The sequence below is a fragment of the Mesoplodon mirus genome, assembly GCF_964341445.2.
Source record: "Mesoplodon mirus genome assembly, chromosome: 4".
NCBI lineage: Eukaryota > Metazoa > Chordata > Mammalia > Artiodactyla > Ziphiidae > Mesoplodon > Mesoplodon mirus.
This window is the reverse complement of record NC_138979.1, coordinates 104,673,202-104,690,142: the sequence shown is the minus strand read 5'-3', so window position 1 is coordinate 104,690,142 and position 16,941 is coordinate 104,673,202. Positions and strand designations below refer to the sequence as shown.

Sequence of the window (16,941 nt, the reverse complement as noted above, 5' to 3'; positions counted from 1 at the left end):
ATTGTATCCTCACATGACTGAAGGCCTAGTTAGCTCTCCAGGGTCTCTGTTGTAAGAGCACTAATCCCATTCCTGAGGGCTCCACCCTCATGATCTAAGCAACTCCCAAAGGTCCCATCTCCTAATACTATCACACTGGGCATTAGGATTTCAGCCTATGAATTTCAGGCCATAGCACCTCCTCATCACTAAATAAATGTCTACTAATAGTCCTTAAGAGCTCAGCTAAATTATCACTTTCTCAGGAAAGTTTTCCCTGACTCTCCTTTACTCATTCCCTCCACTACTTGCCCTCCTGATATGTGTTCTCATTGCTTCCTGCAGTTTTCTTAATTGAGCTTATTATAGTTTGTAGTTCTTGGTATGTTTATTAGTACAATTATCTGTGTGTCCCCCTGAGTTGTAAGCTTCTTTAGAGCATAGATTGATCACATCTGTTTGTCTCACTATCATATCCACGGTGCCTAATACATAGAAAATAATCAACAAAGTGAAAAGAATCAGAATTTGAGATACAGGAGATAACTCTGGTGTCTGGAAGAGCAATCAGCTCTCCTGGCTACCTAAAATTCATTACTATAATGCTGAAAGCATACATGATTTTCACTGTATTAGTACAAAGATAGTAGGTCTGGGGAGGTCATAGTCATTTTCTTTATATGGTTCCTGAAAATAATATATTCACACAGAAGTTAGGGATCAAAGGAGGAGGCCCTGATAAATTACAAAAATGTTCCACACCTTAAATGTCATTTAAAGGCCTGCCCAGTTAATATAGTTCAGCATTCTCAGGGGAAACTTTGCATACACAGAGAATAATATGATTCAAGGATAAACCTTCAGCTGCCTATGAAAAAAACCTTGCTACCCAGAAAGAGGAGGATTCTAAAGTACTGAGTTATATGTGGCTTTGAATCAGATAATAAAAAGAAATATTATCCTTCTGTTGGTTTTTCCTAGTTGGTCTCCATTTCCTGGACAAGGCTTGTAGGAAGATTGTTGACCTGAATTTTCAATCTCTGTTAGATGGTAAGTTCAAAACATTTAAACCAACAAGACTTTGTTGGAAATTTACAAGTGTATATTGCTCCTTGAGAACTCTTTTACATACTAAATTAAATATAAACAACAACAATAATAATAATTTGTTCTTAGAAATGTGTATTAGACCTAAAACTGCTTGGGTATTGTTCCAAATATTGGGTGGGTTTTAAAAGAAATTTTTTAAAAAAGTTATTACTAGATCTTGAACAATGGTTAATAATAGCTATTTCCATAATTTACAAATTACCATTATGAGTACTTACTCTGTATCAGGCATGTGTACTACTTACATCAACACTACTCCCCATTTTACAGTTACGGAACTATAGCTCCAAAGAAGTAAGTATTGTGTTTAGGATCACTCAGCTAGTAAGGAAAGCCAGAATGTAAGCTCAGGGTTATGTTACATTTAAGCCTATACTTTTAACTAAGTTCTATTCTATGTGTGATAAAGTCTTGAGTTTATATCAGAATGTCTTATGTTCACTATATATGTTGATTTATGTGTTTGAAAATAAAATGGAGAAGATACTTAGACACCTAGTAGTTTGAAGGTATTTCTAGTTAATATTTCTAGCTTGTATTTATATATATATATATATAAAACATATGAATAATAAGTAATACCCTGCTTTTGATTTTTTTTTCCCCTTCCTCAGAGGATAAAGCTCCTCCTTCCTCCCTTTTAGTTCATAACCTTATTTTCCAGTACATTGAGCAACAGCAGTCCTGGAAGAAGAAATGTACAACACAGCATCAGGTACCCAAGGTAAATTCCCATTGAAGTATTTAAAGGAAAATTATGTTAACTGTCCCAAACAGCAGAACTGAAATTTTATATATGTAATAGTGTATCCTAAAATGATAAATATATTAAATTGTTTAACTTTGGGGGGTTCTTTATAAAAGAGCCACTAAACACTGAAATGTTTTCATACTCTTCATTTTTTTTTTTCCTATTTTTCCCAGATGCTTCAAGAAATCTCACTGGTAGTGAGCCATTGCAAACTTCTTGGAGAGGAGATTGAGTTTTTAAAGCGATGGGGACCAAATTATAACCTAATGAACATAGCTGTGAATAATACTGAGTAAGTGTGTTAGTTCCCTAGGGCTGCCATAACAAAGTACTACAAACAACAGAAATTTATTGTCTCACAGCTTAAACAACAGAAATTTATTGTCTCACAGCTCTGGAGGCTGAAAGTCTAAGATTGAGGTGTCAGCAGGGTCAGTTCCTTCTGATGGCTGTGAAAGAGAATCTTTTCCATGCTTCCCTCCTAACTTCTGGTGATTTGCTGGCAGTCTTTTGGCATTCCTTGGTTGTAAATATATAATCCCAATAGCTCCTTTCATTTTCACATGACATTTTTCCTGTGTGTATGTCTGTGTCCAAATGTTCCCTCTTGATTAGGACACCAGTCATTTTGGATTAAGGGTCCCCACCCTACTCCAGGAGGACCTCATCTTAATTAATTAAATCTGCAATGACTATTTACAAATTAGTTCATATTCTGATATACTGGGGATTAGGGCTTCAACACATGAATTTTTAGGGGACACAACTCAATCTACAACAGTAAGTAATTAGTTGAAAACTTATTAAGACAATTTATTTTATTGAGTTTCATGACTAATGAAAATACAGCCATAATCATACTTTGTTGCAGTTGTTTTACTCTGTTTGTTTGATAAGGACAAGAAATGATGTATACCAAAGTTTCTCATGCCAGTATAAAAGGAAAATGTATTTGTGTTTCACTCTATTTTTGTTTTGTATTTTTAATTGAGGATCTTGTCTTTTACAGATTGAGGCTTTTATTCTGCAGCTCAGCAGCATTTGCAAAGTTTGAGATAACTTTGTCTCTCTCAGCCCATTACCCATCTGTCCCATTACCTTTCTCTATTCAAAATCACCTTGGAAACATTGGGTGAGTAAAAGGCCAGCAGGAAAGGGCCCCCAACTACTTTTTTACCTTTGTTATATCTTTTGAAAGATCTCTCAAAGTGGTCAGAAAATGGATAGACCATAGTGAAAGCCAAATGTCACCTCTATCTGACTTCATTTTGAAGAATTTGTTCTTTTAAAGTCAGCGACCTTCATTGCTATCTCCAGTGGATGCTGGAGACAGCTGGTCTATTTTTTTATACTTGCTCCACTTTTTGAACACCCCTACCTAAACAGGAATCAAGAAGGATAAAAATCCTGCATAAGCTTAGCCCAGATCATATTTGAACAACTTTTATGGTGCAGTCATAGTGGCTTTTCTCAATTAGTCTGTGGAAACAGATCTAAAAATATTTCATTTCTACTGTATATTTTGTGACTTTTTGGACACACTGCTGACAGATTATAAAGTGACAAGAGTTTAGAATATGCCCACCTCAAATCCATCGGCAAACACCAACAGATATTTATAGCCAGAGAAAGCAGCTAAGGCAAGATACCTCACAATTATATACAGAATTGGTCCTTAGGCCTTATTTTTGGAATCTCAGTTTAAACTGGACAATCTAGTTATTTCCAGAAATACCTATTTGTGCTTCCTAGAAAGCTCAGAAACAGTACTCGAAAATATGAATTCCACTGAAATTAAGACAAGTTTCCAGAAAAATTAAGTAACCTTTTGTTCTTTCCAGCCAAAATGAAATTGCTGCCATCCTATCTAAAGCACCACTGGAAGACAACTACCTAAAGAATGTAGTCAAGCAAATTTACCAAGATCTGCTTCAGGACTGACTGCCATTTCTACCAGTAGACCCATGGACTACAGTTGTAACAAATCAAGCACAGTACACTAAATAACAATATTATGTCAGAGTCTCCATTGCTGTTTAATCTTCATCTTCAGGTCATAGAAGCCTAAAATTTCTTCGGATGATGTTATAGTTAATTTGTATGGTTTTTAAATTTCTACAGTCAGGAATAATGAAAGGCCTCAAATAGCCTGCTGTCAACTTACTCACCTTTCTACCAAAGGTTTAAGTAGTAGAACACTTAGGGAAAATTTCTCCTAACTAAAGTTGTGCTCTCCGCTTTAGTACAAGCCCTAAGGAGTAACTTTTAAGTATAAGAAGAGGTGTCACCACCGACAAAAACATTAGCCATTTTCCATATATAGGGCTGTGATTTTTAGTTGCTGGCTTCTGCCTACCAGGTATTTCTGGGGTAGTCATGTCTATCTACCAACCACTCATCCTCCTTTTGCTCCATTCCAGAGATGTTATTAAGAGAAAGCAATAGCACTCAGCTGTTGGAATGGTTGCCATCTTTTCTTGAAGACGTTGCCTTCTTTTAAATAGTGTCTATTAGTATTTTCCTAATAAATATAATTTTGTAGGGAAAGTTAATTCATCTTTCGTCCAATACATATATGTAAATACATTAATATTGTTCTTGTGTTTGTGAGGTAGTAAGGAGATGTATACAGAAATACAAAAAGATGTATAGACACCCTTCTGCCTGGGCAGTTTCTATCTTTCTGAAGGATGCTTTACAGCAAGATTCTCAGTCTCCTTTTATTTAATAACCAGCTTCAAACAATATCACACCCAAAATACAGGTTTGTCAAGTTTTGGCAATAGTAATGAACTTAATATAAGTATTGGATTCTGAAGCCATACGTTTCTCATACACAAAGATAAGCACGTCATTGACATTGAATTATCAGTATTATCTGTAAGATAGACAAATATGAAAAAACTTCACCCAATCTTTAGTCAAATCCTAATCATGATAATTTTTGTTTCTCTTATATTGAAGCCTAAACTAAAATATATTTGCATTTTTAAACTAGTTTGTCTTAATATTTTGCTTTATACTTTAGGATGGGGTTAAAGACCTATGGGTCCCACAGATGTTATCTGCTCTTTTGATTGGCTTTTACTTCGGAGCTACTTTGTCAAAAGAGCAACTGGTCTTTTAAGCTTCAAAAGTCAACATAAAACTCATTTGCCATAGAAATCAAGATGTAGATGTTCCCTATTTCTGTGAACTCCTTGAAAAACTTTTAAACTCACCAATATGGTCTATTTCTCATGAAACTTAATTTTCTTACTGGAGTTATTTCTTTTCTGTAAAGCTAAAAAATAGAAGTTTTGTTTTGTGCATTTTGGTAACCTGGAATGACCAGTTCCCAGAATGATTTGGCTTGTAATGATGGTCTCTGCTTTCTTGGGCTTGGAGTACATAATTGTAATATTTACCTAGTTTTTTGCTTTTGTATTTGTTCAAAGTATTGGTTATTTTTATAAAATTCTTTGGAAGTTTTTCCTCTACTGATTGGAAGCAGATTAGTTTTTGTGCTATTAAAATAAGCTTATTATATGAAATATTTTAAAAGCAGTGTCTCTTTATGAAGTTTTTTTTTTTTTTAACCATGTATCCAATACATCTTTGATGATATGCCAAAGAAAGCTCCATTTAGGAACACCCACCTATTTGAAAACTCAGATAAAAGTATGTCAGGACCTTAATGAAAGAACCAGGTACAAACCATAGTTATACTTATGTCTCTAAAGGACAGTAAAAGAAAGCTATTTTGAAGTTCCTTAGGAAACTATCACTTCTTATGAGTTAACGGAGTGGTTCTCAAAGTATTGTCCCTAGATCAGCAGCAGCAGCCTCACCCCAAAGCTGCTGAATTAGAAACGCTGAGGGAGGGGACCAGCAATCTGGGTTGTTGGAGTTTTTTTACTTTCCTTTTTTCTTTTTTTTTTTTTTTTTCTTTTTGCGGTATGCGGGCCTCCCACTGCCGCGGCCTCTCCCGTTGCGGAGCACAGGCTCCGGACTCGCAGGCTCCGGATGCGCAGGCTCAGCGGCCATGGCCCACGGGCCCAGCCGCTCCGCGGCATATGGGATCCTCCCAGACCGGGGCACGAGCCCGTATCCCCCGCATCGGCAGGCGGACTCCCAACCACTGCGCCACCAGGGAGGCCCTACTTTCCTTTTTTCAAAACAACTTTTTTGAAATATAATTTACATATGATTCATCATTTTTTTAAATTAATTTATTTTTATTTTTGGCTACGTTGAGTCTTCGTTGCTGTGTGTGGGCTTTCTCTAGGGGCAGCGAGCAGGAGCTACTCTTCGTTGCAGTGTGCAGGCTTCTTGTTGCTGTGACTTATCTTGTTGCGGAGCACAGGCTCTAGGCACTCAGGCTTCAGTAGTTGTGGCACGCAGGTTCTAGAGCGCAGGCTCAGTAGTTGTGGTGCACAGGCTTAGTTGCTCTACAGCATGTGGGATCTTCCTGGACCAGGGCTCGAACCCATGTCCCCTGTATTGGCAGGCGGACTCTTAACCACTGCGCCACTGGTGAAGTCCCTGACTCATCATTTAAAGTGCCCAAATGAATGGTTTTTAGTATATTCACAGATATGTGCAACCATCACAATTTTAGAACATTTTCATCACCTCAACCCCCCCCCCCCCCCACTTTTCAACAAATGGTACTGGGAAAATTGGATATCTACATACAAAAGAATGAAGTTGGACTCTTACACCATATGCAAAAATTAACTCATAGTGGATCAAAGATATAAATGTAGGAGCTAAAACTAAAACTTGGAAGAAAACGGGAAAAGCTTCAAAACATTGGATTTGGAAATGATTTCTTAGATACGACACCAAAAGCGCAGGCAACAAAAAAAAATAGATAAATAGAACTATCAAAATTTAAAACTTGTGCATCAAGGGACATAATCAACAGAGTGGAAAGGTAATGTATAGAATGGGAGAAAATATTTGCAAATAATGTATCTGATAAGGGCTTAATATCCAGAATACTCAAAGAACTTCAATAACAGAAACAAAAAAACCCGTATCACCCAATTTAAAAATAGGCAAAGGACTTGAATAGACATTTCTCCAAAGATGATACACAAATGGCCAACAAGCACATGAAAAGATGCGCATTATTTGTATTAGAGAAATGCAAATTGAAACCAAAATGAGATACCACTCATACCTACTACAATGACTGTAATCAAAACGAAGATGGGGACTTCCCTGGTGGTCCAGGGGTTAAGACTCTGAGTCCCCACTGCAAGGGGCACCAGTTCGATCCCTGGTCGGGGAACTAAGATGCTGCACGCCCACGCAGTGCGGCCCCAAAGAGGGAAAAAGACAAGATAACAAGTGTTGGCAAGGATGCAGAAAAGTCGGAACCCTTGTGCACTGTTGAATTGATGGGAATGTAAAATGATGCAGCTGCTATGGAAAACAGCACGGTAGTTACTCAAAAATTAAAAGAACCATGCGATGTAGCAATTCTACTTCTGGGTATATACCCAAAAGATGTGAAAGCAGGAACTATAAGAGATATTTGTACACTCACGTTCATAGCATATTCACTGATAGGCAATTTCAGTGTCTATCATTTGATGAATGGATAAATTAAATGTTATATACATAAAATGGAATATTATTTAGCCTTAAGAAGGAAAAAAAAATTCTGACACATGCTACCACATATATGAATCCTGAGGATATTATGCAAAGTGAAATGAGCCAGTCACAAAAAGATAATACTGCATGATTCCACTTACATGAGATGCTGAGTGTGGTCAAATTCATAGACACAGTGGAAGGGGGCGGGGAATGAGGAATTCTTGTTTAATATGTATAGAGTTTCACTTTTGTAGGATGAAAAATAGTTCTAGAGAGTGCACAACAATGTGGATGTACTTAACACTACTGAAATGTACACTTAAAATTGGTTAAGATGTCAATTTTTGTGTATTTTACCACAATTTTTTTTTAAATCCATAGGTGTTGCTATGGAAACAGACAGGACCTAGGAACCAGGCTTCATGGTTATTATATTCTGCCAGGAGTGTAACATGTTTTACCCAAGGGGGACAAAGAGAACCGCATTCTTCTCTGCGCATGCTAGAATTGTGATTACCAGCCGAAGAAGAAAAACGGGGCATCATCTACGTAAGCAAAATAACTGCCGGGAACCGAGCACTACCGCTGCCCAAAGTGCGGCCACAAGGAGGCAGTGTTCTTCCAGTCGCACAGAGCCCGGGCTGAGGACGCCATGAATTGGCACTACCTGTGCAGGGCCCCACACTTTGGCCACCACTGGAGTGAGTGAACCCCTTCAGCCCCACATGTATAAATGCTGAGTTCCTGCGTGCAAAACAAAAAGCAAAACCCATAGCCTTTAGGTATTGCCCCCTATTTTCACATCACCCCGACCCACCTTACCCCTAGAGCAACTAGTAATCTACTTTTTTTTAAAAATAGCTCTTTATTGGAGTATAATTGCTTCACAATACTTTGTTAGTTTCTGTTGTACAACAAAGTGAATCAGCCATATGCATACACATGTTTTCATATCCCCTCCCTCTTAAGCCTCCCTTTCATCCTCCCTATCCCACCCCTCTAGGTCATTGTAAAGCACCATATAATCTACTTTTTATTACTATGACTTTGCCTATTCTAGACCTTTCATTTTTTTTTTTTTTTTTTTTTTTGCTGTACGCGGGCCTCTCACTGCTGTGGTCTCTCCCGTTGCGGAGCACAGGCTCCGGACGCACAGGCTCAGCGGCCATGGCTCACGGGCCCAGCCGCTCCGCGGCATATGGGATCCTCCCAGACCGGGGCACGAACCCGTATCCCCTGCATCGGCAGGCGGACTCTCAACCACTGCGCCACCAGGGAGGCCCTAGACCTTTCATATTAATGGAAGCATATAATATGTGATTTTTTATTTATTTATTTATTTATTTATTTTTGCGGTACGCGGGCCTCTCACTGTTGTGGCCTCTCCCGTTGCGGAGCACAGGCTCCGGACACGCAGGCTCAGCAGCCATGGCTCAGGGGCCCAGCCACTCCGCGGCATGTGGGATCTTCCCGGGCCGGGGCTCGAACCCGTGTCCCCTGCATCGGCAGGCAGACTCTCAACCACTGCGCCACCAGGCAAGCCCAATATGTGATATTTTATGACTGGTTTCTTTAGCATAATGTTGGAAGGTGAAAAGACAATCTAAAGAATGAGAAAAGATAATTATGAATCATATATCTGAGAAGGATCAAGTATCCACAATATGTAAAGAATTCTTACAACCTAACAATAAATAGATAACTCTATTTTTTAAATGGACAAAGGACTTGAATAGACATTTCTCTAAAGATCTCCAAATGGCCAAAAAGTACATGAAAAAGATGCTTGACATCATTAGTCATTAGGGAAATGAAAATTCAAACCACATTGAGATACCACCTTAAACTTCTAGGATGGGTTATATAAGTTTTTAAAAATTGAAAATAAGTGTTGGATAGGATGTGGAGAATTTGGAACATTGTGACTGCTGTAAAATAATGCAGCCACTATGAATGTAAAATGATGCAGCCACTATGGAAAACAATTTATCAGTTTCTGAAAAGTTTAAACATAGAACTACCAAATAACTGAGCAATTCCAATCCTAGGTGTATATCCGAAGGAACCGAAAGTAGGAACTCAGAAAGATGTTTGTACATTAATGTTCATAGCAGCATAATTCGCATTAGCCAAAAGGTGGAAACAATTCAAGTGTATATCAACAGATGAATGGGTAAACAAAATGTGGTATATACATACAATGGAATATTATTCAGCCATAAAAAGGAATAAAATTTTGATACAATAAGAATGGACCTTGAAAATATTATGCTTAGTGAAATAAGCTAGACACAAAAGGATAAATATTGTATGATTCCACTTATATGAGGTAAATACAGACCTTATTCAGTTCCACTAGTTTTTATATGCAACTCATTTGTGTGTGTGTGTATAGTTTTATGCAATTTTGTTCCATGTATAGATTTGTGTAACAACCACCACAATCAAGATACAGAACTGATTCATCACCACAGAGTTATGACTCCCTTTTGCTTCCACTTTATAGTCATAGCCACACCTGCATCATTATCTCTGGCAACCACTAACCTGTTTTCCATCTCTATAATTTTATCAATTTTAGAATGTTATATAAATGGAATTATAAGGTATGTGACTTTTTGATACTGGCTTTTTTTCACTCAGCATAATGCCCGTGAGATCCACCCAAGTTGCCATGTGTATAAATAGTCTGTTCCTTGCTATTGTAGAGGGTTATTCCCACTGTAAGGATATATCATAGTTTTTTTAATCATTCCCCCATTGAAAAATACTGGGCTGTTTCCAGTTTTTGGCTATAATAAATGAAGCTGCTATGAATATTCATGAACATATTTTGTATCATCATACATTTTTATTGCCTTGGGATAAATGCCCAAGAGTTTGCTGGGTCATAAGACAAGTGTATATTTAGTTTTATAAGAAAGTACCATACTATTTTTCAGAGTGGGTACACCATTTTACATTCCCACCAACAATGCATGAGAGATCCAGTTTCTCTATATCTTCATCAGCATTTAGTATTATTAGCACAATTTTTACATTCGCCATTCCAACAGAGGTATAATAATATGATTGTGGTTTAAATTTGCATTTCCCTAATGGCTAACATCTTTTTGTGTGTTTATTTGACATCTGTATGTCTTCTTTGGTTAAATGTCTGTTCATGTCTTCTGCCCGTTTTCTGACAGTCTAAACAAATTGGATTGTTTTTTTATTTGTTTTTTTTTTTTACTGCTGAGTTTTGAAAATTCTTTATGTATTATAGATACAACTCCCTTGTCAGATATGGGGGTTGCAAATGTTTTTTTCCCAGTCTAGAGCTTGTCTTTTCATCCTCTTAACAGGGTCTTTTGCAGAACAAACTTAAAATTTTGGTGAAATCCAACTAACGATTTTTCTTTTATGGATTCTGTTTTTGGTGGCATATCTAAGAACTATTCACTTAGTCCTAGTGCCTGAAGATTTTCTCCTCCATGTACTTCTAAAAGTTTTATAGCTTTATGCTTTACATTTAAATCTTTTATCCATTTTTAATTAATTTTTGTAAAAGGTTTAGATTGAGGTTCATTTTTTTCCTATGCCCGTAGAATTGCTTCAGCACATTTTTTAAAAGCCTATTTTTCAGGCTTCCCTGGTGGCGCAGTGGTTAAGAATACGCCTGCCAATGCAGGGGACACGGGTTTGAGCCCTGGTCCAGGAAGATCCCACATGCCACGGAGCAACTAAGCCCATGCACCACAACTACTGAGCCTGCGCTCTAGAGCCCGCGTGCCACAACTACTGAAGCCCGGGCACCCTAGAGCCCGTGCTCCGCAACAAGAGAAGCCACTGCAATGAGAAGCCTGTGCACCGCAACGAAAGTAGACCCCACTCGCCACAACTAGAGAAAGCCACGCACTGCAGCGAAGAACCAAAGCAGCCAAAAATAAATAAATTTTTTTTAAAAAGCCTATCCTTCTATTGAATTACTTTTTTCAATTAACTTTTTTGGTGTGCAATAGTTTTTATTGTGGTAAAATACATATTATTGATCATTTTAACCATAAGTGTACAATTCAGTGATAGACATTCTAGTTGTTTCTGATGCAAATGTTTCTCTAGGCCCTAGAGTGTAGGGCACATTCTAAAGAGAGAAGTTTCTAAGTCAAAAGATATGTGAATCTTAAGCTTTACTAGATAAAGCCAAATTGTTTTCACAAGTATATCAATCTTTCCCAAACCCAGTCATGAAGATAGTCCTTTATTTTATCTTCTAAAACTCATAATTTTTCTATTCACAGTCAGATCTTTAATAAACCTGAAGCTGGTTCTACATATGATGTGAGGTAGAAATTTGTTTTTTTTTCCATAAGTGCATACCCAATCGTCTGAGCATCATTTATTGAAAAGACCATTCTTTCCCTACTGAGAAATGACATGTGATACCTCTGTCATAAATGAAGAATCCATATATGTATGGGTTCTTTATTTTGTTCCACTGACCTATTTGTTTATAGCCAAGCCAATAAAACACTGTCTTAATTACTATAGCTTCAAGATAAATTTTAATATCTGGAGAGGAAAGTCCTGTCATTTTATTTTTCTTCAGTATCACCTTGGCTAGTCTTAGCCTTTTGCATTTCCACATAAAATTTAGAATCAGATTGTAAAGATGCACAGGGGAAAGGGAGACTTGTTGGGATTTTTATTGATAACATTGAATCAATAGACCAATTTGAGAGAAATTGGCAATTTACAATTTTGAGTCTCCAATCCATAAATGTCTCTTCATTTATGTAGTCTTCAAGTCAAAGCCTTTTGATAAAGTTTTATACGTTTCCCAATAGAGATTGTGTATATATTTTGTTTCTTGTTACTTTTTGATATTATTATAAAAGATATCTTTTTCAAATGTCATTATTTTTGCTATTATATAAAATACAATTTTTGTATGTTGATTTTTGTAAAGGCACCTTTCTAAAACTCTTAATAATTCTAATAGTTTATGAAATTTCTTCTTAGTTTTTATATACATAATCATATCATCTGTGAAACTGAGTTTTATTTCTGCCTTTACAATAATTATCCTTTTTCTTTCTTTTTTGTGCCTTAATGCACGATTAAACCTCCAGTACAGTGTTTATTAGAGATGGTGATAGGCAGGCAACTTTGTCTTGTTATCTCAAAGTAAAGCTTTAAAGTTTCACGATTAAGTGTGATGTTTACTGAAGGTTTTGTGATGTCACTGTTGCTGTTGATATACCCTTTATCCAGTTAAGAAAAATTCCCTTTTACTCTTAGTTTCTAAGAAATTTAACATGAGTGGATACTAAAGTTTTATCACAGTTTATTTTATTTATCATGATGATCGTGTGATTTACACTTCTATCCGTTAGTGTGGTGAATTCTAGGAATTCATCCATTTAATCTAGGTTTTAAAATGTATTGGCATAAAATAGTTCATAATACTATTATATATGCTTATTATTTTTTCTACAATGTGAGGATATGTTCCTTTTATTGATCCTGACTTTGGCTATTTGAACTTATTCTTTTTTTTCCTTGATCAGTTTAGCGAGGAGATTATTAGCATTTTAAAATAAAACATCAAATTTTGGCTTTGCAGTTTTCCAGTTTACTAATCCTTGATTATATCTTTATTTTGTCTGTCCTACTATTTTTAGGTTTATTTTGCTGTTCTTTTTCCAACTTCTTGCGATGGTAGATATCTAGCTCAATTCTTAGTCTTCTTTTCTACTATGTACTTAAGGCTACATATTTCCTTTATTTATTTATTTATTTGTTTGTTTGTTTGTTTGGCTGTACTGGGTCTTAGTTGCAGCACACAGGATCTTCGTTGCTGCTTGCGGGATCTTTGTTGTGGCATGCCGGATCTTTTAATTGCGGCATGCGAACTCTTAGTTGTGGCATGTGGGATCTAGTTCCCTGACCAGGGATCAAATCCAGGCCCCCTGCATTGGGAGCACGGAGTCTTAGCCACTGGACCGCCAGGGAAGTCCGTATATATTTATTTCTAAGTAATATTTTTGTTATCACTTAGCTCTTCTACATGATGTTTCAAATATATATTATGTTTATATCATATTAATATATACCATATATTTGTCTTTTTTCTTTTGTGGTCCATAAGAAAAAGAGATCATTATTGTACTTCATAACAGAACTCAGTCCCAAGATTACCGATTGGACTTGGAAAACAGATGAAATTTTGAAGGTGAGTGTTTCCACAAATGAAGAATACCTGAGGGGCAAGAGATTGACTGGCAATACTGATATATTTGCTCTTAAAATGTTCATATCTTCAGTTTCAAAGTTTATGAAAATGAACAATGAATAACACATCAGACTGAGCCCAGGTAGGACCTATATAGCTGAGAGTAATTACACTCACAGCTGAAGAAAATCAAGATGTTTAGACTGAAAATGGTATAAATCCCAAGTGGCATATATATATATTCCAACCCTTTTAAAATATTTCACTAGAGGGAATTCCCTGGCGGTCCAGTGGTTAAGACTCTGCACTTCCAGTGCAGGGGGCATGAGTTGGATCCCTCGTCAGGGAACTGAGATCCCACATGCCGTGGTGCAGCCACCAAAAAAACAAAAAATAAAATTCACTAGAAATACTTAACAAGGGCAAAAAAGTAATGAGGTAGAAAATTTTAATCATCACGGTATCATTTCCTTGGAAAGAACATCACAATCCAGTCTGATGCTCAGATTTGCAAGTACACGAATTACCTTTACTGGAACTCAGCAAGATATTTAGACTCACACTAACCAAATTCACAAGAGATTTTTTTCATAGTAGCTATTATCCAGTGTAATATACACCATCCCAGAAGATCTTAATGGTTATCAACAAAATGTTAAGTTTATGTATCCATATACTTCAGTGTAAACTGCTGAGGAGGAAAATTTTTTTCTCTACCCTGCTAGGTTTGTTAGCAAGACAGTAATAAGGAAGGGTTGGGGTTAAACCAGAGTATGTCATACCTTGCAGAAGCAGAATACCATACCAGGCAATAACAGAAATTGTAACATGTGCTGGACAAGCTTAAGTTAAGAACCAGAGTGTGAATTTCAGAAACCTCTTTGTGTTCTCTTTACTGATGATTGGGAGGAAGGAGAACTATGGCCTCCTAGGTGTTCATGTGGAACAAAGAACAGGTCTCACTAATTAATGATTTTAAAAGATCAAAGAGGGCTTCCATGGTGGTGCAGTGGTTAAGAAACCTGCAGGGGACAGAGGTTTGAGCCCTGGTCCCGGAAGATCCCACATGCCACGGAGCAACTAAACCTGTGCGCCACAACTACTGAGCCTGTGCTCCAGAGCCCGCAAGCCACAACTACTGAGCCCACATGCCACAACTACTGAAGCCCATACACCTAGAGCCCATGCTCTGCAACAAGAGAAGCCACCGCAATGAGAAGCCTGCGCACCACAATGAGGAGTAGCCCCGGCTCGCCGCAATTAGAGAAAGCCCGTGCACGGCAACAAAGACCCAATGGGGCCAAAAATAAATAATAAAATAAAATAAATAAATTTATTTTTAAAAAATCAAAGAATGCAGAAATTATTATTGGGCAAGAGAAGTAATCATAGCAGATACAATAAATCAGTCACAAAATCTCCCAGTTCCATATCAAAGGTAAATACCAGGGCTTCCCTGCTGGAGCAGTGGTTGAGAGTCTGCCTGCCGATGCAGGGGACACGGGTTCGTGCCCCGGTCCGGGAAGATCCCACATGCCGTGGAGCGGCTGGGCCCGTGAGCCATGGCCGCTGGGCCTGCGCGTCCAGAGCCTGTGCTCCGCAATGGGAGAGGCCACAACAGTGAGAGGCCCACGTACCACACACACACAAAAAAAGGTAAAGACCAGCCATAAGCACATCCTTGAGCTGTTTTTGCAGAATCTAAACCCCCTTGAACACTCAACCACTAAACTAACTGGAGCTTAAGGATTGATTACGCTGACCTTTGCTGACCCTCTTGACTTCACTGAACTAGGTGCCTGGATTTTGTTAACCTAGAGTAAACTTTGCCTCATTTTAAGACTAAAATGTCCACCCCAAGGGCAGGGATTGCTACCATTTTTTAACATGCAAGTATGTTTGAACATGTTGTGCTGCTCAACTAGAACTCCACCTCTACGTGGAAGATCACACTCACCCTTTCATGAATATGCATGCACCCTTAGCTTAACACTTCCCTGATCTTGCTGTGCTGGGAGACAGTGTTTTGAGAGCTATCTCCCTGTCTCCTTACTTGTCACAAGTAAAAAAACACCTCTGATTTGATCAAAAGTACTTGGCGTGTTCATTGGCTATGCACCCCCAAGCCACAGACCCATTGAGTCTGGTAACAATTCCTGGCGACGCTGGTGGGTCCTGATCAGGGACTAGGGTGGCCGGCCACACTGGGGTGAAGCAGTTGGAGGGGGCAACTCCTCCAGGGCTTACTCACCTCCGCTACTGATCAGGCTGTCTGGGGTCTCTTGGTCGGTCAGAGGTCTGCTTGGTATCTACCAGCTCAGAGACTGCTCACAGGCTGATCTCTGTGGGTGGATTGCCCACCTGAACAACTTTGTTCAGTGCCAGCAGACTTCAGAGGGTGAGTAGAATTCAGAACCGGTGCTATAATTAAGTGCAAGTGTTGGGATAATTTCACTTTTGATTAAAGCAGAATTTCAGGAACGTGCAATTGGGGTTTCAGGTGGGACAAATTAAACCTTGGGTTTCTGTAACTCTGGGAGGTTGTGTTCTTCCTGGTAAGGAACCAGAAACCTCTGTGAGTGAGAACTTCATTCCTACTGCTCTGGGGTGTTGCATTCCTCCTGTGGGAGACTAGAGACCTCTGGGTTTAGAAGCCATGTTTTCTGTGACTTGGGGAGGTTAAGTTCATTTTTTAATAAGAAACAAGCGACCTCTGGGTTCAGGGAATGCAGACCTGGATAGGGTCCCTATCAAGTTTTTGGGACACTGGAGACTGGGCAACTTGTCGTCGCAGTTTTTTGGGGATCAACAGAAAACTTGGCACGACTTAGGAGCTCCCACTTGAGGTCAGTTAGGCCAGATACTCAACCACATCAGGTTTTTTTTTTTTTTTTAATTTATTTATTTTTGGCTGCGTTGTGTCTTCGTTGCTGTGCATGGACTTTCTCTAGTTGCAGGGAGCGGGGGCTACTCTTCGTTGCGGTGTGCGGGCTTCTCATTGCGGTGGCTTCTCTTGTTGCGGAGCACGGGCTCTAGGGCACGCAGTCTTCAGTAGCTGTGGCACACGGGCTCAGTAGTTGTGGCTCGCGGGCTCTAGAGCACAGGCTCAGTAGTTGTGGTGCACGGGCTTAGTTGCTTCGCGGCATGTGGGATCCTCCTGGACTAGGGCTCGAACCCGTGTCCCCCGCATTGGCAGGCAGATTCTTAACCACTGCACCACCAGGGAAGTCCCCCACATCAGGTTTTTTTTTTTCTTTTCTTTTTTTTTTTTGTTGCGTTGGGTCTTTCTCTAGTTGAT

The 16,941-nt window shown here is 38.5% G+C and overlaps 1 protein-coding gene across 4 annotated transcripts in view; it reads left to right on the top strand.

Moving 5' to 3' along the window:
• The window catches only part of KNL1 (kinetochore scaffold 1), a 65,598-nt gene extending 60,124 nt beyond the window's left edge, over window positions 1-5,474 (top strand). For 3 of the 4 annotated variants that reach the window (XM_082619157.1, XM_082619156.1, XM_082619158.1), the window contains 5 exons: window positions 961-1,029; window positions 1,704-1,813; window positions 2,014-2,132; window positions 2,850-2,972; window positions 3,682-5,474. In XM_082619157.1, coding sequence (XP_082475283.1) covers window positions 961-1,029; window positions 1,704-1,813; window positions 2,014-2,132; window positions 2,850-2,972; window positions 3,682-3,781 — 521 coding nt within the window. In that variant the 3' untranslated portion in view covers window positions 3,782-5,474. Of the gene's footprint in view, window positions 1-960; window positions 1,030-1,703; window positions 1,814-2,013; window positions 2,133-2,849; window positions 2,973-3,681 lie in introns of those variants that run through there. The other variant, XM_082619159.1, reaches the window with a different exon arrangement.
• Window positions 5,475-16,941: the final 11,467 nt, after the last annotated feature.